At 39.8% G+C, this 19819-nt stretch overlaps 1 protein-coding gene across 6 annotated transcripts in view; it reads left to right on the top strand.

Moving 5' to 3' along the window:
- rbfox3a (RNA binding fox-1 homolog 3a) overlaps positions 1 to 19819 on the top strand; it is a 440273-nt gene that overhangs the window by 398143 nt on the left and 22311 nt on the right. For all 6 annotated transcript variants that reach the window (XM_047608701.1, XM_047608700.1, XM_047608702.1 and 3 more), the window contains 4 exons: positions 6355 to 6408; positions 12077 to 12169; positions 13313 to 13373; positions 14724 to 14777. In XM_047608701.1, the coding sequence (XP_047464657.1) occupies positions 6355 to 6408; positions 12077 to 12169; positions 13313 to 13373; positions 14724 to 14777 (262 nt within the window). The remainder of the gene's footprint in view (positions 1 to 6354; positions 6409 to 12076; positions 12170 to 13312; positions 13374 to 14723; positions 14778 to 19819) is intronic.

The raw sequence follows: 19819 nt of genomic DNA, 5'->3' as shown, positions 1-19819 counted from the left end.
AGGAATAAAATCTGGCTCTTGTATATGGCTGCAGCAACGGAAGCACACGAAGTGGTAAAAGTACAGCCTCGGAAAAGGATAAAACTGGGTTCATTACCCAAGCTTATTTGAGTTTAATTCATAATTAGAAAAACACATTTGGAGGGAAATTACCAGGCTGCAGAAGAGCATTTTAATGGTAGAATGATAATTGGCATTCACAGCACCCTTTCACAGATTCAATTCTGTCACTCTCAAGATGCAGTTGAAATCTGTAATCTAGTGCTGCATCTCAAATAATTCCCTGGGACTGTAAACCTGCTCATTTGCCTACCCACCCAGGGTTATTTGGATTTCTACATCCCTCAAACAGTGGGAGAAGCAATCCCAGTCTGACCACATGTCAGCGTCAGTGGGTTTGTTTTTGGGCCTATCGCGAATTTCTTGTAATTATTTCTGATGCATGGAACCAAAATGTCTGCCAGCAGATCCAACTGGGCTGCACTCGCAGACGGGCCCCGTTCATTTAGCCCCATACAGAGTGAAACTTGACAAGCTGATGCAGAACTGTTGCCGTCCCCTGAGCCTCAGCTGTGTTTAATTAATAAGCAGGCACTTAGTGAGCCAGCCGCAAGAGGGTCCTTACTGTCACATTCCCAGAGGTAGGGGTCCTAAATGAGTCATTAGATACTGTGCACACATACACACATCCTTAGCGTGTCACGCACGCACACACATGCACTTATGGCTACCTCAGCTGCGTGTGTCTCTGTGTGTGTTTGCAGTGAGCTCCAGGAGTTGGGTTTTGTGCTAATGGAGTTTTAATGACACCTACTCCTGCCTAATCACCTGTTCTGAAGGCTTCCAGCATTCCAGGTAGCCCAGTGTTCCAAGCAAGGGAATTCTTTTTAATGTCTCCCGTTCACGGCTACACTCTCATTTGCCTCCCCAATTACTCCATAAGGCTCCACTCTAACCGGCGCTGCCTCTGAGGAAGCAAGGTGTAATTATAATCTACAAATCTAGTCATTTTCATCAACATGCTGTATGATGGAGCAGCAGAGACATTTCTACCGAGCGGCTCGTTCGAAAGCCAGAGCTCTGCCATTGTTGTGTCCCACAGGCCTCCCAGTGCGTTTGTGTTGATTAAGACAATTAGAATGTTTAGAATAGATAAGTAGAGTGGTACAAGTTATTGCTCAGCTTACCAGTGGTGCCTCCACTCACCAGTTTTGAGATATCGTATTTCTGGCACTATATCCATAGGGGGGTTGTCAGCTACACAATCCTAAAACAATAACAGTTTAACATAAACAATCAAGAGCAGTTAACATTCACAAATTAGGTTTGTACTATTACTACTACTACTTTTCAGAGATGTTTTTCTGTCAGTTACTCCCATTACACTTTCATTTTGTACAATTAGCACATTTTCTACAGTTTGCACAGAACTTGTTTTTTATTAAAGAATACTTAGCCACTTCTACTAGACTTTTTCATTCTCTGCTTATTTGCTTCTTTTCAATAGTACAAATTGAATGACGCAAACCAACACTATCCAACGCAGACAGCTGTAAAATTGCGCTTTATGTTACACATCAGCATGATAATCCAGCAGTATAATAAAAACACTGACCTATTCTGAGTCCTTTTCTGCATGAAGGACAGTCCATTAGCACTTGTAGCACAGATTTTGATTGGTTGATCGATTAAATTGCCAACTTTTAACAAAATAATTTAACAAAACATTTAAAAAAACAAGAAAGAAATTACATCCCACATTTGTTGAATTTATTGAAAAACTAAAGTCATATGTGCTATACAGTTTTATTCTAATAAACACAGAAATTCACGTATGAGTTTGGAAGCCTATTAGAGCAAGGTTTAAGCCAACGTCCAACTTCCAAGGAAGTGTGTACAGTATAAAAGCAGCCTTCATCTCTGAGAGCACCATGCTGTGTGTTAGCTTACCGAGACTGGTTTATCCTTCCCACTCTAATTTGGACTAATGGAGACCTCTAGCTTCACACACTGAACCTTGGAATAGGGGTAAATTAAGGTAGGGACAGAAAAAAAAGTACAAAAAAAAAAATAAAAATACATAAATAAATCAATCGCTCCATGCTCCACATGCATCTTAATTGTGACCACTATCAGACTGACAGGAAAATAGTATAATTTATTCAATGCAGTTGGAAACAAATATGTTTCCTCAACCTGTTTGACAACTGCCTCTCTTTTTTGAAGTTCAACATGTTAACAGTAGTCCGACCCTCTTCATCTGCTAATGAACACCCCTTGTGCTACTCTATGCTGTCCCCTTTCCCTGTAGTGGGACATATACAGTAGTGTACGGTCGCAAGATGCTTACTGAGTTTGAGAAAAAGTGTATATGGTTGGAATGGCATACCCTACCTTTAGCTTGGCTATAACACTAACAACATTCTCAGTGATGTATAATGTCAAAAAAATCAATCAAATACACATACACACCATACACAATATCTGTAGGTAAGCCCAAAAACTTTCTATCGGTTCTACAAACACACTGTGTGTGCAGAGCCTGATTTGTCCTTCTTGCCCATTCTGCAGCCAGAAAAACTGGAAACAACCTGTCCCCAATAATAACAGGGCTTGTTATTATGTGAATATTATGTTTAGATACATAGGGATCATTTCATTTCAAACTTACAGAATCTGCTTGAAATTTAATTACTATATTTTGCAAAGATTTCCAGTGGACAAATGCAGTGAAGACAAAAAAAACTAAACAAAAAAAACATTTGTTTTTGGTATTTTCATGATTTGTTGATAATAATCTTAACACTACCTGAGAAAATACCCTTCTATGACTACTTCACATATGGCACTTTCAAATGCAGTTTTCCTGAGCCATTTCCAGAGTACAATTTGAGCAATCTACATGGAACATCCAGAATTAGCGCTATGTCCCCACACTCTCTTGACTAAATAGTGGCAGCGCACTTACCATGTACCTCGTCTGTTCAACTGAGCATTCATCTTGTTGTTATATAATACAGGGATAAACTATTCATTATTATTTTTTTTATCTGTAATTTAAACCATAAATTTGCCTAGTTTTTTGGACGGCTAAGTGTGTTCACAACATAAAAGACAAACCCCAGTGAACAAACTTCACACTTCATTCACCTCCTGGTTTCTTGTTCATCGGCTCATTGATCCAAGACTATTGTATTTGTGCTAACTAGGACCATGTGTGTGTCTGTGTGCACATGTGTGTGTGACGTGTTGGCCTCTGCTACCGCTGGCATGGCTGACAGGGTAATTAGTTCTAATGAAATAACGCAGCCATTGTGGACAACAATTAAGGGTAGCTTTCATCCCACTCATTAGGCAGAGTGGAGGATCGCAATTATTTGCCGCGATTCTTAATGATTTGATCTGGAGGACACACCCACCGATTGAACAAATTCCTACAATACACACACACACACACACACACACACACACACACACACACACACACACACACACACGTTAGCTCACAGAAATTCACAGATACAGATTAGAAAAAAATAAATAAATTAAGTATAATTTTTCCCCCAAACTAAATGAAAAAGGTGGGCATTATTTTGACTATAATTTTAAATACATGCAACAATTGATATGTTTAATCACATTTAACTAAAATGATAAATCTTTCTATTATCTTACCTTCAAATTGACATACTGTTTCCTTTTAGAAACAAAAAAATAAAACAAACAAAAAATATAAAACTTAACGATGATTCTCTGATTTGCATGTAAAAATGGAAAGGCCCTCTTTTGTTTCCATTCTCAAAATGAGCCCCATTATTCTTTTGGGATTCTTTTAGGAGGATCACTAATAACATCAAATTCGATTTCAAATTTTAAATAAAATAACATTTTTGTACAGGATTATTTAACATATTTGAACCAACAAATATATGATCCTCTTTAAGAGGAAGATGCCCACCAATAGAAGTGGTCTGTTTTTTCATTTATTCATTCAAACAAAAGTATCAATGTGATATTATTCTGTTAAAAGCATAAGCACCTGGTAGCAATGCATATTAAGCAGAAATATCTACCTGTAAAGATTTGGCATGACAACCAAATTCAGACCAATTTTTTTTCACAATCATACATTTTGGGATTTTGTTATAATGTAGACTACCAGTCAAAAGTTTGGACACACCTTCTCATTTAAAGTAATGAGAAATTGTGCCCAAACCTTTGAGTATAGTGTATAACAGATTTGTACAATGACTTTTTGATTGTAGTCACATCCACCATGACATCAACAAATTATGCTGTTACTCAATTTTGGGATTGTTAGAGACTTCATTTTTTTCTTGAAGGACGAGAGCTAGTATGTCAGAGGTTGTGATCGTCTTAAGGGTGCAGTCATTTTTTTCCCATGTGAAATTATTAAAATGTCCTCAGAGTGGCTATTGTGTGCGTCTGATGGTTAAAGACTGTATGATACATGACTGTGTATGCAGACACAACCACACACTTGCTCAGACTGCAAAGAAGGCAGAGAAACAGAGCTCTCATCTGGATCCTGCGTCCTCCACCCTTAGCTGTAATCCTATCTATATGCACAACCAAACACAAAAAATATGGAAAAGTAATAAGCCATTAAATCTTTTATTCATTCACAAATCTGATAAACAGATGCCAGGCTTAATTTCAGTAGTATGTCTTCTATTCAGAAGAAATTAAGAACTTCTGATCTTTAAGAGTGTTCATTTATTCCGCTTAAACACAGCGTGAACATGCAATATGCATGCAAATCATGCATGTATATGATCTGACATGCATTTTGCTGGTGGACTCTGTTCATCTTCAGGGCTGGTGCTGGTGCTGTGACCTTGCTTTTGCTCCGCTGCCTGCTCCATGTTTATTTATTTATTGAAATAAACTACTTGATTCAAGGTCTAGTTATGGGGAGCACAAGGCTGAGCATTACCATACTGCGTGGCAAGGTTAGCGCTGCTTTAGTTCACACAGCCATGAGTTCATTCAGGCTGCTCTTACAGCACAGGCTCCAACTAAGCGTCCACTGATTTGTGTTTTAATTGTGATATTTATTTATATACAAGAATATTTCTCTTCTGTAAAACTGACAAAATTGATGTATTGTTACAGTGCATACCAAAAACTACAAGAAAACGTCTAAAATGCTGGGCTGTGAAACTGTCTTAGCAGGCTTGGTTTGACCAAACACATGAATGACCAAAAAGTGTCTCAGCAGCATGACACATTAGTAGATATCTTCAGATGCTTTAGTTTTACTCTTTTGAAGTGGTTAAGTACATTCATGTATTTCCAGCAGTAAATCTCTGAAACTACTTATTAACTTCTACTTTGTGCCCTCAATTAATATAATGAGAATGTTGAATCTTGTTTAGAGGAACAGGTCTAATCCGTGTTGCTTGCATTCCTATATCGTTACGTGCGTTCACCCAGACAGTCCAAAAGTAGTTACCCCTGCTTCTGCCGGAATGTTTACCGTGTCTTAAAGTCACAAGGCCAGGATTTATCTTATTTATTCTTACATGCATGGCTTGAAGCAATGAATCCACAGTAATTAGCCAATTAAAATGAAGCATGGAACCAATCAAAAGCATTAAGAGTGAGATCAAAATGGGCATCAGGTCCATGGTTAGCCTGGTGAGTTTTGGCAGCTAATTACTATGATGGTCTGTATCCTGAGCACATAAACAAATGTATGGTTTACCATTAGCCTTGATGGTCTATCCCTTTACGCTCATCCGCCCACCCCACACCCACAAATACAAGACATTTCCTGTTTTAACTGCTCTTTTTATTTTTTCTCTTTTTTTTTTTTTTTTTTTTCTCCCAAGAAGGGAGAGTAAAAGCAAGATGATGGGCATCATTAAGACCAGTGGTGCGTGCTGAGGCATTGCTGCTATAACGTCCACATCCACCACTGTAATGTTCATTAACACTACATAGCCCTAGTCCCTAACACACACACACACACACACACACACACACACACACTCACACACACGAACACACGCACCTCTTTATTACCACGACAGAGCAAACACAGCATTAAACAGCATTAAGAGTAAATGGATATTTTATTAATCTCATTGTCGGGTGCAGAGGAGTTAGTTAATTTGAAGCATTGACTGCTTGACCTTTCTTGTAATGAGGGGGAGGGCGTTGGAGTATAGCGCTGTGTGGTGTTTTTTAAACTGGGGTTTACCGAGTACATTTTTCTATTAATATTTCTAGCCGCCGAGAACATTGGTCGGCATATTCTAATTATTTCCTTCTTCTTCTTTCTGCTTTTCTCTTTATCCTCTGTCCACCTTCTCCCTCTGTCTTTCACAGCAATTTGGCAAGATTTTAGACGTGGAGATTATTTTTAACGAGCGAGGCTCCAAGGTAAGTGCACTGTAACCATACAATCATGAGCATGTCTCACACACGCATACAATTTTCCAGCTGACTGTATTTGTCCCCTGCCCTCCTTTTCTCTCGCAGTCCCTCACTGTCTTCACAGCTCCCGTGCCCGCTGTCTAATAGTAATTACGGTCCTATCAGCGACACTTGCCTCCAGGCAGCTTTTACACCGCACCGGCCTGCCATACATTGTGACATACAACGATTCCCTCCCACTTATCTTAACAGTGACATTAAGATTCACACAGTCTGCAAACATACACTGTACTTTTTGGTTAGCTTTCCAGCCTATAGTGCAGAGGAGTGGGATGTGACTCCATTGTGTTATACTGTTGCCGTTTTCAATTACCAGTATCAATGTTTAGAACACAGATAAGACGGAGTTCAAAGCAAAACATTAACTGCATCATGTCTGCTTTGCACACTTCTATATCATCATGCCCACTGACATACCTTGGCTGAATATACTCAGTGCCACTGCGACATCAAGTTCCACAAACACACACCAGATCAAGGCCATAAATATTAAGACAGGGAGGAGGGTTTAGACTTCTGAGTTAAGTTGACGCAGAAGCTACGGCAAACCGCGAGAGCTGTGATTGGTCCACTTGGTAGCAATTTTTGAATTGACTGCTTTGTATCAGTAAAGATGGAACACATCGAGGAAAGATTAACTCAAGAGGTTCAGAGATACAAACATTTATACGACTCATCTTCAGTGAAATTTCGGTGAAAGATTCAGCCGCCATTGTCGAGAATGAAGCTGAAAGTGCAAACAAAAATTAATCAAAAATGACAGAGCACCACCTTGCGTTTGGGTGGTGTTTTTACAGAGCGACGAGACCACAAGCAGAAATGGCTCACAACTTTGCTGGCTATGTGAGTAGGTTGCGGTGTCTATGTCCCGAAGTTCGCTGAAAGAGCCTTTAATTTGATACTACCGACGTACACCTGCTACTGCACAAGAGTAGGATTCCCTCATTCAGTTCATCAATCCATGATGTGCATAAGCTGATCTGAGATTACATCAGAGGATTTCTAACACGCTAAGAAATGGAGTGAGACAGGGAGGACATATAGTGAAGGTAGAAATCAATGAAAGGACATGGAGAGGTCCACGATGCCACTGTGTAGTTGTCTGTCGGTGTCATCCCTCTGAGGATCAGACTCGTGGACTGAGTGTGAACTCCCTATGGTGGCTCTGTTCTCAAAGTGATGTACTCACTTAAACCATCTCAAAGCATCTTGGCAAGAACAAGCTTTGTGAGAGTCCTAAAACTTTTGTGTCTGGGCACATTGGACTGAGTGCTTGTGCTTTGTGATGTTGAACAAGGCCTCCCAAGACATAACCCTTGACCTAAAGGAGTCATTCTCCTAGGTCTAAATGAAAATTTTGATCTTAAATAGTAGTGCGACTGTTATCTCAGGGGCACTCACTCTTTCAGCTGAAGTCAGTGCCAAGTCGAGCATGGTTTTTGAAGAAAGTATCTTCAGAGAGATTTGGGTTATCAAGTACAATGGGAGATTCCCTAGTGCAGACAGCAGCAGGAGTAAATTCCACTGAGATGCTTTCTCTCCCCAGCCAACATCTGAGGCTAGGCCAGCACAAGGGCCAGAGAACACCATTGTGGGTGATTTACCTGGGGAAAATCTGGCCGTTCATTCATCTATTTAGAGAATCTCTAACAAGAAACACGACTTACACTGTATGCATGCCGCAATCTAGGAACTAACAATGAACTATGCTATTTTTATGTAGTGCTGACCAGTTGTCTGAGTGCACAAACATTTGTCTGTTCGTATCCTGTTGCCCAGAACACTAATTACAGTATTTACATACAGTATGATAAAGAAAGGAAAGCAGACAATGTGTAAATGTACAGAAAAGTCAGAAGCTTATTAGATGTATTTTTATCTGCTGTCTACACAACACGTGCTGGCCTATGTTATATGTATACCGAGTAGAAGGCAATGAATCCTGTATATGCATGAGATCACGCTGCCTGGGGCCCTAAGCACTACTGTAGTATCTGAAGGAATTAAAGGGCAATGGCTGGCCCAGGATGAAAGCCAAAGAGCATGTCAGCCAGTCTTAGTGAATGCAGTTCACTTTCACAAAGACAACAGTCTTTGTGAAAGAGCAGTCTTGTGAAGGAGCAGTTGCTCACCATACTTGATGACTAGGTTATGTAGCAAATTGGCATGTTCCCAGTTTTATCAGTTCTTTGAAACACTTTTTCAAGTGGTTGAAAACCTACTCTGGAGCAGACTAATTCATTGAGCTTCAACTTTTAAATTATAGTTAGCGTGACTCAGTGAAATGCACAAGAATTCCTACTGGTACGATGTACCTGTGCAAACGGCAAATAAACAGTTTTATTCTAACTGCTTTAATTCAGGAAATCGGCCCAAACCATTTTTGTGGGGTGAATTAACTGTTTTTGATGCTTTCACAATAAAAATTGCATTTCACATCGAGAGAATTTTGAGCAGCCACCTAGATTATTTACTGTACGCTGACTCAGTACTTTTAAACAGGTACCACTTGACACAATATAGTCCCTGAGTCCCATTAAGATGTTAAATATTGTTCATGTTAGTGTCACATCTATTAGGACCCTATATTAGGAGTCAAACACGTATTTGTGTTCTGATGTTAACTCTGACAGTTAAAACCAGAGCTGCGCTCAGTTGTAATTGGCTTCAGATTTTTTGCAATGCAGCACATTTTTATTGCTCTGGGCGATCCAGAGCATCTGGCAGGAATGCTGTGGATTGGGCTGTATGTAAGGTGTACTTGCCCTAGTAGTTTTTGTTCCTATTTGTTTTTTGTTTTTTTTTGTGGACACAATGCGTGCCCCATTAAGAAACACAAGGCTATGGGTTTCGTACAACGTTTCTCTAAATATTAAGACTACTTGCTCTTGCTCTGATTATTTAGGAACAAATGATAAGACCATATAAATGATAAAATCACTGGACACATAAAGGTTTTGACCAGGAACAAATTTTTAACTTTCAGATTGTGGAAGTTCATTTTCCTGCCCAGTTTGTTTGTGTCTTATTAAAATGTCTTGCAGTAGTGTGTGTATATATATATATATATACATTTATTTATTTTGAACAGTTTGGCATCCTTAATACAGCATTGTAGTAGCAGGAGGATTTTACTATGTAATTTTTGTAGCTCTGCTACCATCCTTATTTCTGGTTTCGTTTTCTTGTTTTTTTTTTCTTTTTCTGCTTTTGCAGAAAATTACAAATAGAGCCTCTTTTTTTTTTTCTTAAACTTGTGCTCATTACACCTCCAATCTTAGAGGTATTGATCATAGTTTCCAGTAGCAATGCAGTTAAACCCAGATGGAGAATCAAGCTTTCAAGTCACCTGGAGGAACATTCAGTCATGAGAATTGTATCATATTCAATTTAATTTCTTTTGGAGGATTATTGAGTCAGTTCTATTTCCATGTTCATGTAGAGCTCTAGCATTTTCAAATATTACAAACACATTTAATTTCTTTCAGTATTTTATATCTGGTAACTTCATTTAAAAGTTAGACTTTTGTCCCAGAATAATGTGCCAGTCAGTCTGTGTGGCCTGTTAGCGGAGCAGAGCGCTTATATCTATTATCCTCACTTAGTTTTAGGAGTTCCCTCTTGAATGGGCTGAAAACTGTTTACTGTGTTCCTGCAAAACCTGCACTGAGGCTGAAATGCTAAGCAAGAGCCGAATAAAAATGCTGTCTGTTGCATGTAACAAGAGATGGATAAAATAAGTTGTAGCTTAGCAATAAAGACACATGCTGCACAGCTATTCAGTAAATTAAAGTTTTTTTAAAACTGTGCATTGTTTCCATTAATTGTTCACTCAATAACCCGTAATGACAAAAAGTGTTTTTATAAATAAAAAAAAAACTGAATTTATTCTGTGATCCAAAACCAATGTAAAACCTGTAAAAGCATGGAGACACTTAATAGTTTGTGGAAGGTCCCTTTGCAACTATTACTGATTTGAGTCCAGCTTTAAATCTTCTTGGGCCATAAGATGTTCACACTATGTTCAGCTGGAGATGTAAAATTAGAAATGAATGCCCTGTGTGCAACAAATTAAAGTTGACCTGGCCTAAACGTGTATGAGTGGAGTTCAGTGATGTCGTTAAGCATCAACAAGTTCTACGTCTTCCTTTCATGTATTCATTGTTGACAACTTAATCCTGTTAATTCCGGTTTAGCTTTCCCCAGCTTGATTGTCTTTAATTCATTCCTGGTAGATTCTGCTATTTTGTCAGATGGTTTGGGATGTTTAGGTGTACTGCCTTCTCCGGGTCTCGCTACAAAGGTTCTGTGAGGTTGGATTAATATTGATCATTGGATATCTGGTCACGTCCCTGACCAAGACACACCACTCGCGTAGTCATTTTAGTCTGGGGAGAATCCTGGGGATTTCAGATGACTTTATGTCCAATGAATGCAAATTTTCACTTCTATTTGCACTTCTACACTTCTCTTTTATTTTTAATATATTGTCAAGAAATTCTAAAAACAAAATGTCATCAAATCCTATAATTAGTTTAATTTAATTTATGCAGGTTAATTTAAATGCAGTGCAATTAGTTATGCAGTGGTCAAAGGGGTCTTGATAAGTTCTGAAGCAACTCTATTTAAAGAAAAATGGGAATTTTTTACAAAAACTGATATTTGTTAAAGTGTCTGAATGACTTTTGTTTCGTTTCGTCATCTGTGTACTACGTATTCTATAGATCAGTAGGCTATAAAAACACAAAAATAAATTGTGCATTATATTTCCTCAGCATGTGTGTCTTTAATTAAGACCAATTCAACAACAGTTATAATGAATTATAGAACATTTAACATAGAGCCCTCTGCAGTGATTAATAACTCTAAATGCTATTTCAAAGCTCTACTCTCGGCCCGCTTTAATGTTGAGGAAGAAGACAGGGCTTTGCAGTGATGCGAGTTTTGGAGGCATGTTTTACTGCATATAGAGCGTTTGAGCGAGCGGCGTCTCCAGGCCCAGTCTGAGACACAGACAGAGCTGCATCCCGGGGCTCAGAAAGTCACGGCTGACTGATGCTGCGGAGATTGTAATTGTATGGCACTTATCTGCTCTCCCACAGGGCCTCTGCACACCAGCGGATCGACTGCAGCCTATGGCGAACACACACACACACACTCGCACGCAATTACATGCACACTCCGAACTCCACCGTGTGTGTTGAGACTTTCATTCCATCTGCTAATTCAATTAGGTCCAGTGTTCCTGTAAAGGAGACAGGGTGCTAAAAGCAAGAGAGCAGAGGACCCTACACAAACCCCCCCACACACAGACATGCACACACTATGAGGTGGTAATTTAAGTATAAGCAGAGCTCTTGTCTGTGGTCGTGATGTCCTGTGTTCCCAGCCTTCCCTACTGTAACTCCAGCTTTGTTTCCCATGTTTGTCTAACCGGCCTGACATCTCTCTGGCTTCTGCTTCTAGATATAGACCTCGTCCTGACCTGCAGCTCTCTCATCTGTCCTTTGTGTCTTTTTCTTCTCTCTTCTTTTCCCTGTTTGTTTCATCGTCTCATTTCCGGACCTCCTTCATTTGTTGCTTGATTTTCAACCCCACCTCGTGGCCACTGCAGGGCTTTGGGTTTGTAACATTTGAAACGAGTGCAGATGCTGACCGTGCACGGGAGAAACTAAATGGTACAATCGTTGAGGGACGCAAAATAGAGGTGCCTTCCTTTTACTGTCTCTCCTTACCTCCTGTCCCCCCACCCCTGTTCTTTTATCCCACTCCTCCTCCCCCGACTCTTTCTTTCCTTTCTCTTTCTGCCTGACATATCCTGAAATACTCCCTCCCTTTCCTCTCTTCAACTATCCATTTCCTCCTCCCTACCTGCCTGCTGCACCTTGAACGCTGCATGCCGAACCCTGATCCGTAAGTGTGTGTGAGAACGACATACCTATTCGGCAGTATGATAGTGTATTAAAGTGTTTTTGGCACAGATTATGAATCCTGTTTGGTTTGTTGTGGATTTTGTCATGTGTGTTTTGTACCTGTGGCATGTGCATGAGCTCACATTGCATTCGAGTAGAAAGCTTCTTTGCTTGAAATAAATTAAATCCAAGTAATAGCCAGTGATGCCACAGCGGCACGCGCCTTATTGAATCTTATTGCCTTCAATTCTTAGCTGTCACTGTCCTATTTTGATTTTACCATCCTCTTGCTCATTATTCGTCCTGGTGTCAGTGTCTTTTTAATTCACTGATAGTAATATATGACTGGAAAGATGTTTGTTTTACCATTTACCTGATTTCCTGTTATATGAGCAGGTTGTGGTGGTTGGTTTGGAAGTGCCAAAACAAAACCATTAAAATATGAATGATTTTTTAGTGCCGTGCTTTGAAGAATGTGTTCTGTGGATTCGCAAATACATTTTTTAAATCACTTACCATCCAGATGTGGTCTTTAAGTCCAACGCCATCTTTTCATCTGCAAAACGCCACAATACGATCTCTGAGAGTGTGGGCATTTATGTCAGTGGGCAGCGGGTTCATCAGAGCAAACAGGACGACTGTCAGATTAGTCAGATAAATATTTTGTATCTTGAGCACACTTTAATTTTTGTGTGTGTGTGTGTATTCATTGCCATTTTTCTGTTCAGTTTTCTCTGGCTTTCTTCTATGATGCCGTTTCAACATCAGATCTTGGACTCACTGCATGGAGCTTCTCTTGGTGAAATGACAAAATACCACAGTTGCATGCAGCGTGGTTCTGCCGTGGATTATTATCACAGACTGTTTGTCGCGTGTACGTTTTTTTGCGTATTTTTATGCGCCTGTTCTCGCACTAACCTCTCTCCGTCTGCTGACAGGTCAACAATGCCACAGCCAGAGTAATGACCAATAAAAAGGTGGCAAACCCTTATACAAACGGTAAGACGTCAGCTTCACTTCCATCACTTTCAAAGACTTTTTGCGAATCTTCTAATGCTGCTTTCCTTTCATTTTTTTCCTCTACTTTCATTACTTCTAGTCATTAGCTCCTCGTGTTTTCTCCGCTCGCTACGTTTCTGCCTTTCCCATCACTTAATTACTCTGCCACAATCAGACGTGGCTACATTACAGAACAACCGATCTTATGGGTATGTTTAAATTTGAATGACGGAGCTTAAACAGAAAGCAAACTAAAAGCTATGAGTGGAAACCATAGCGCAGATTCTGCCTTTACACAAAAACTTCAGATTTGATTAATGAAATTTGTATTTGTGGGGGCAGTGGATCTGGCGCAAAATATCACACAAACGGCAAAGTGACATCTTTTCTTACTTGCCTGAGACAGGCGTTAAAAGGGTGAAAAGAAAAAGGCGGCAGAGAAAGGGGAAGATCGGAAATGGGAAGGGGGGATATAAAGCAGAGGTGGAGATGGAGAATTTGGTAGATGGACTAGAGAGTAAATGAATAGAGCCAATAAAAAGAACCAGGAGTCATTCCCAAAGAGGGGGGGAGGCGCCTTTAGAGCAGCTCTCTCTCCCATCTCTCACACAGACGCACTTTGTGGTGATGGAAGGAAAAAGCGGTGGAGGAAAAGAGGGAGAGCGTGGGGGAGACAGTGAAACGTAAAAGGAGGGGAAGGGTGGGAGGGGAAGGTATAGGGGGAGGAATTAAATGGCCAGATATGTCAGCACCTCTCTTCCACATCCGCACACACACACGCACACATGCACAAACGCACAAATGCACGCAAACGCACAAACCTATCCTGTTGGAGGGGGCACAGAAAGAGAGAATGAGCCCTGAAGAGTTTACCATTCGTCACTGTCATCAAACACACACAAAAATACACACACCTACTTTCTCCCAGCTCATCCCTCTCTCTCCCTCCCTCTCTCCCTCTCTCTCTCTTTTGCTCGGTTCTCTTCTTTATTGGCTTCAGTGGAGGCTGAACAAACTGTCGCCAAACACCAAAAACACAACTGAATAAATTACAATAAGAGGAACTTCAGTAAAGTTCAGCAACATTTTTGACAGTATTTTATGAGATTTTTAATAAGACCAGGAAAAAAATATGTGTGGTTCAACTGTATCAAATCTTTCTTTAACAGATGAAATTTTAATATATAACAACAACAACAATACAATGATACAATTATCTATATCTATCTATATATCTATCTATCTCTCTAGCCATAAATATTACAATATATATATAGGCAAGTGCAGATTCATTCAACACAATGCTGATGTTCATCCAGTTGTGTGTCTGTGTGTTTGCCTCCTGTGCAGGCTGGAAGCTGAATCCAGTGGTTGGAGCAGTATACGGCCCTGAATTTTATGCAGGTAAAAATTCAGAAAACATACAGAAACAGATGTGTTTTGTTTGATTCTCTTTCCTTTGAGTAAGTTCTCGTGTGAATGACGTGGGCGACAATCCACCCAGTCTACTGGATCAAACCTGAAGTTACAGCTTTAAACATTTCTTATGTGCAGAGGCAGAGTGGGCTGCACTGAGTTATTTACAGTGTGAGATTCCTAATAAATGGGCAAGTGTCTGTGTACGTGTGTTCCTCGCTGTAGGCACTGCCTCTATTCTTTGGACAAAAAACCAGACCTCATAGTATATATTATGACATTTTACAGAGACGACGTGGTTTAAGATTAGGCTAAGTGTAGATTTAGTGTAGGGAATCCATATAAACTTTGTAAATGTCTGAAGTGATGGAAACATGACTGCGTGTGTGTGTTCAAACTGTGTCGCACAATTTGAAGTGGCAGCTTGGTTTCATTTTGTAGAAACGCTGAGACTGTCCGCTCCCCTTAACTGCACTCCTTTTTGCTCATTAGTCTGAAATCTGTTCATTCCCAGACAGCTTTACAGCACTCCTCTAAATAACTGCCCTGACAGAGAGAGGCCATCCATCTCCTTTATTTCCCCTTCCCTCTTTTCCAGCTTTTCTGTCTCTGTCCTTTCATCTGTCCCTTCACCTACCCACTGAACCGAACGACAACCTGAGATGACCTCGTGCAAAACCTATATCATGGTTTTCCATGCTCTGCTGTCTGTCTGGATTTATTCTGTATGCATGTGTGTGTGCGGTCATGTGTGCGCCAAAAGCAAATGAGTGCGTTTGTCTATGTCTCTGTGTTTTGTACCATCACAGATAACATGCATGCCAGTTTACAACTGTTGTTCAATATTTCATATAATGAGAAAATTCTGGATGCCAGATTTATCAAGTTATGTGGTGTATAATATACCTATCACATCCATACAAAAACTTGCAATTTTTTTCTTTCAGTATTTCGAGATAAGATTAAGATTTGCTAAAATTACTGTTTATATGAGGTACAATAATAATATGTCACAGATACACATACTATGTGTATATATGCCTGTTGGTTAGCACTGAAGTAGTACTTTCTTGAACATACTTAATAATAAACTCATGAATACATGGGTGATTTGACTCACCTGCCTGTTTTATTCTGTATGCACTATACCAACTCATGGTGGTACTGTAGTGATAGACTGGAAGCCCGACCGACTTCTCTGCCTACAACTTTTTTGTGGCTGAGAGTTAGTCTAGAGTTGCTATGTTGGGAGCTAAATATTCGCCATCAGATCTGCTGGGCCAGTCAAGTTGTTAGAGCAGGCTTTCTATGGTGATGACGATGGACAGAGGAGTATGATGTTGCATGAGTGCAGTGGAGTTGAATAGCTGCTCTGGAGAAGCGAGCTGTTTAGAGTTCCCTCTGACGTCTGTTGGAAAAGATTTTGTCGTGAATGCATGAATGTCACATATTTCATTTCTCTAACTGACTGTCCAGTTGTGTGCAGAAGATTCTGTTTCTGATAAGAACTGAGTCTGGTTAGCGGGTATCGGGGTGTCTGTGGCTCAGCAGATAGTGGGTTGTCCACGAACCAAAGGGTAAGCAGTTCGATCCCTTGAGCAAGACTGAACCCCCAGGCACTGGTGTGTGAATATGTGTGTGTGCTTGTGTGTGCGAATGGGTGGATATGTCACTGTGGCTGTAAAGCACTTTGAGTACCAACTATATAAAAACAAAACCATTTAGCATTTACACTCAGGGGACTCTGAATATTGTTAGCAGTGGACCAGATCTACTTCTCATGTGTCTAGGTCTTACACCACATACTAATTTAGAAGATTGCCTGGAGTGCCCCTTAAACACACCACTGATATTCTCCAGGCCTCCTTTCTTTCCAGTAGGATGGATGGAGGAATAGAAGAATGGGCAAAAAAAAAGGAAAATCTGTTCTGTCACTATTCAGCGTGCCCTCTGTGTTCTTCTTTACTGTGGCTCAGGTCTGCTGGAGTTCAGTCACTCATAAATAATACGCAGAGTGGTTTATATCCACCTCCACCTTTTGCACTCCCTGCACCCTCTTTTAGTTGTTTCTGATTGTCTCTCTCCTCTCACCTTCACCAGATGAAAAATTGAAGAATCCCCACCTGTGAGCAAAAGTGCGTAGGATTAGGATTTCTCCTGGAATAATTATGACTATATTTAATATAGTTTGGGGCGGGAATAAAGCAGGATGTTGAGCAGGACGTAGGGGCAATTAATCACCCTTTATCAGGCGGCTTTTCCCAGCACCCATCAACTGAATCGGCCTCCATAAATCCCAGCGAGCTGACAGTGCACTCCATCTCCATTGCTGGGCTCAGCTACAGGTTTATTGTGCGCAAACCCCATTCAGGAGAATGACAGATGACCTCTGTATGCGTACACGCCACAATTCACACACTCGTGACCCATGTGTTGGTACACATGTAAGCATACGTACAGTATTTTGCATACATTCATTCTTGCATGGAACAGAATAACTAGACACTAATAGTAACAGACAGCTATACTGTTCTAGGCATACTCACACACAACATGTACACTATGAATTCTCAAATAATAAGCTGGAGCTTAGGCAATGGCTAGGTGTCAAACAATAGTAACATGCACAGAAAATGTGTATCTAGTTCATCTGAAAGATGTTTTGTAATTATTTTGTATTTTTACAAAAAAATACAAAAAACTGTAAATGTTAATTAAAAAAAAGGTTAAACAGTTTAGAACACTGAACCATAGTGGCAGGTCAGGATAAAAAGCAGCAAGGTAGCACTTCTCACTGCATGTTTACTTTATTTAATATATTTATTGTACAGTTGAGGGTAGCCTATGCTTGAACCTGATTCATCTCAATTCCTCACAGAATCATCATTTACTAGATTTATTTATTTGTATCGCCAAAAACAGTTTGTTAGAAAATCTAATCACTGCATGTGATGGGAGGGAAAGGTAGAATCTGTTGGAACCCGTGTGTCCAGCAAATACATGTTCTACATGGACCTCAACATACATAATTTTCTTCATGCTTTTCATGTTAAAAAAGAAAAGTGTCACTATGTTTAGAATCACAATTAAAAATAATGCCTAACTACTCAATTATAGGATTGTAATGCGTCCTGGAAAAGTTCACATTTTACAATAGTTTTCCAGACTAATTAACTGCGGGAAATTGAAGGAGAAAAAAAGTCAAATTTTCTGAATACCACTGTTCTAACGTCACTTGGATATTCTTGTATCTTGTGAAAGCAAATCGGGAAATATAAACTACTTAATAATTACACTTCACTTACACCTACAAATACTCATATTCATTATTTTTAGTGAATTAAATGAAGTATGCCATTATTAGTTTTTTGAGTAATTTGTTTATTTTGGCTGATTTGTTTCTCCATACAAACATTAGCAACTGTTGGGTTCAGCTAAAGTGCTCCTGTGAAAGATGGATTTATGCACCACACAGTTCTGAAGAAATCAAGACTGTAGCAGCTGTAATATAGTTCTCAGCCAACACAACTATAATCCCAGCACAGACACAAACTATTCATGTATTCATTGTTACACTCATTAACAAGATGAAATAAGAGGTCTTATGGGAGGCCAGTTCGGGCAGAATGGCTGAACCTTTCAGCTGAGACCAATCCAACTTATAGCCAGAACCAATCTGACTGAGCAAAGTCTCGTCATCCAGCCAACAACTACGGTTATTTTCAAGCCAGTTCAAGTAGTTCTAGTGCGACTGAACTTGAATTTAAAATTGCTTTGAAACCTACAATTTCCTTTGTTTGATGTAATGATTTACCTTCATCACCCCTAATATTCAGTCAAAAATAAATAAATAAATAAAACTATCAATGAAGCCTGCACATTATGATTCCTTGTGTAGGTTTGAAACCCACTTTTTTCACATATATGTAATAATTTTTATATAAAAAAAAAAGTTCCAGCACAACACATCCACAAACACAATACGCTGAAGCTTAGGCTGATGCTCTGTTTTTAATTGATGAGTTTGTGTGAATGCCCATGTCGTGTGTGTGCTCCTCAGACAGAAAGCTAGACATGGAGATGTGTGGGTGAGTTTGTATCACTCATGTTGCAGGGAAATACATAAATCTATTTAATGGATTATTATGCAACCCTGCTTCCATTTTGAAAACAGGCAAGTCCCCATTTAGTAAATCGTCAAATTTTAGTACAGAGAATCGTTCAAGGTTGGGTAACATAAGGTTTAGGCAAGTAGGTACATGTGGTCAGAGTACGTCACCAGGAAACGCTGTAAATGTGAGTCCACTGTCGTGATTGAAACATGACTCTGCGTGCGTGCGTGTGTGTGTGTGTACACTGAGTTATATTTGTGAGAACCAGTTTCCGTTTTAGTGAGAACAGTTTGAGACCTGGCCTTAGGTTTAGCCTAGGTTTAGTGTGAGAGGTGCTAGAAAAGGCATGTCAATGAATGCTCTCGCAAAGATAGCATGTGTTTGTGCGTGCGTGCGTGTGTGCGTGTGTGTGTGTGCGTATGTTTGGGTGACTGAGTAAAATAGACTGTATGGGCATGAAGGACAATGAGGGAAATCTAATACTGATTGATTGACTGTGTCCTAGGCTGAGTATATGCAAAGCAGGACAAATGTGTGCATGTGTGTGTGTGTGTATGCGTACGTGCTTCTGATGTAAGTTGGTGTATGCAGAGCTTGGCAGATCAGCCCCCAGAACACAACAAATAAGATTAAAATGCAAAATGCTGGGATGGGAGTAACAAGGCAAGCGGCTCGGTCCTTTTTAGCATACGCTGAAAAAATTTGCAAGTTGGAAGGGCGACATTAGACCACCATTTCCGTGCTTTGTCATACGAGTGTGCCTTCATTGGTCCAAGGCTGGATGAGATTACTGTCAAAGACAAAGACTGCCTACTTTTAATTAATACAAGATGAAAAGAAAAAAAAAAAGAAACCATTCAGGACACCTTTCCAAAAAAAAAAAAAAAAAGTGATGTTATATGCATAGGAAACGTCATG

Source organism: Mugil cephalus, chromosome 16 (assembly GCF_022458985.1).
Source record: "Mugil cephalus isolate CIBA_MC_2020 chromosome 16, CIBA_Mcephalus_1.1, whole genome shotgun sequence".
In the NCBI taxonomy this organism is placed as follows: Eukaryota; Metazoa; Chordata; class Actinopteri; order Mugiliformes; family Mugilidae; genus Mugil; species Mugil cephalus.
Note: the sequence above shows the minus strand (reverse complement) of the source record. Positions and strands in the feature narration are given on the sequence as shown.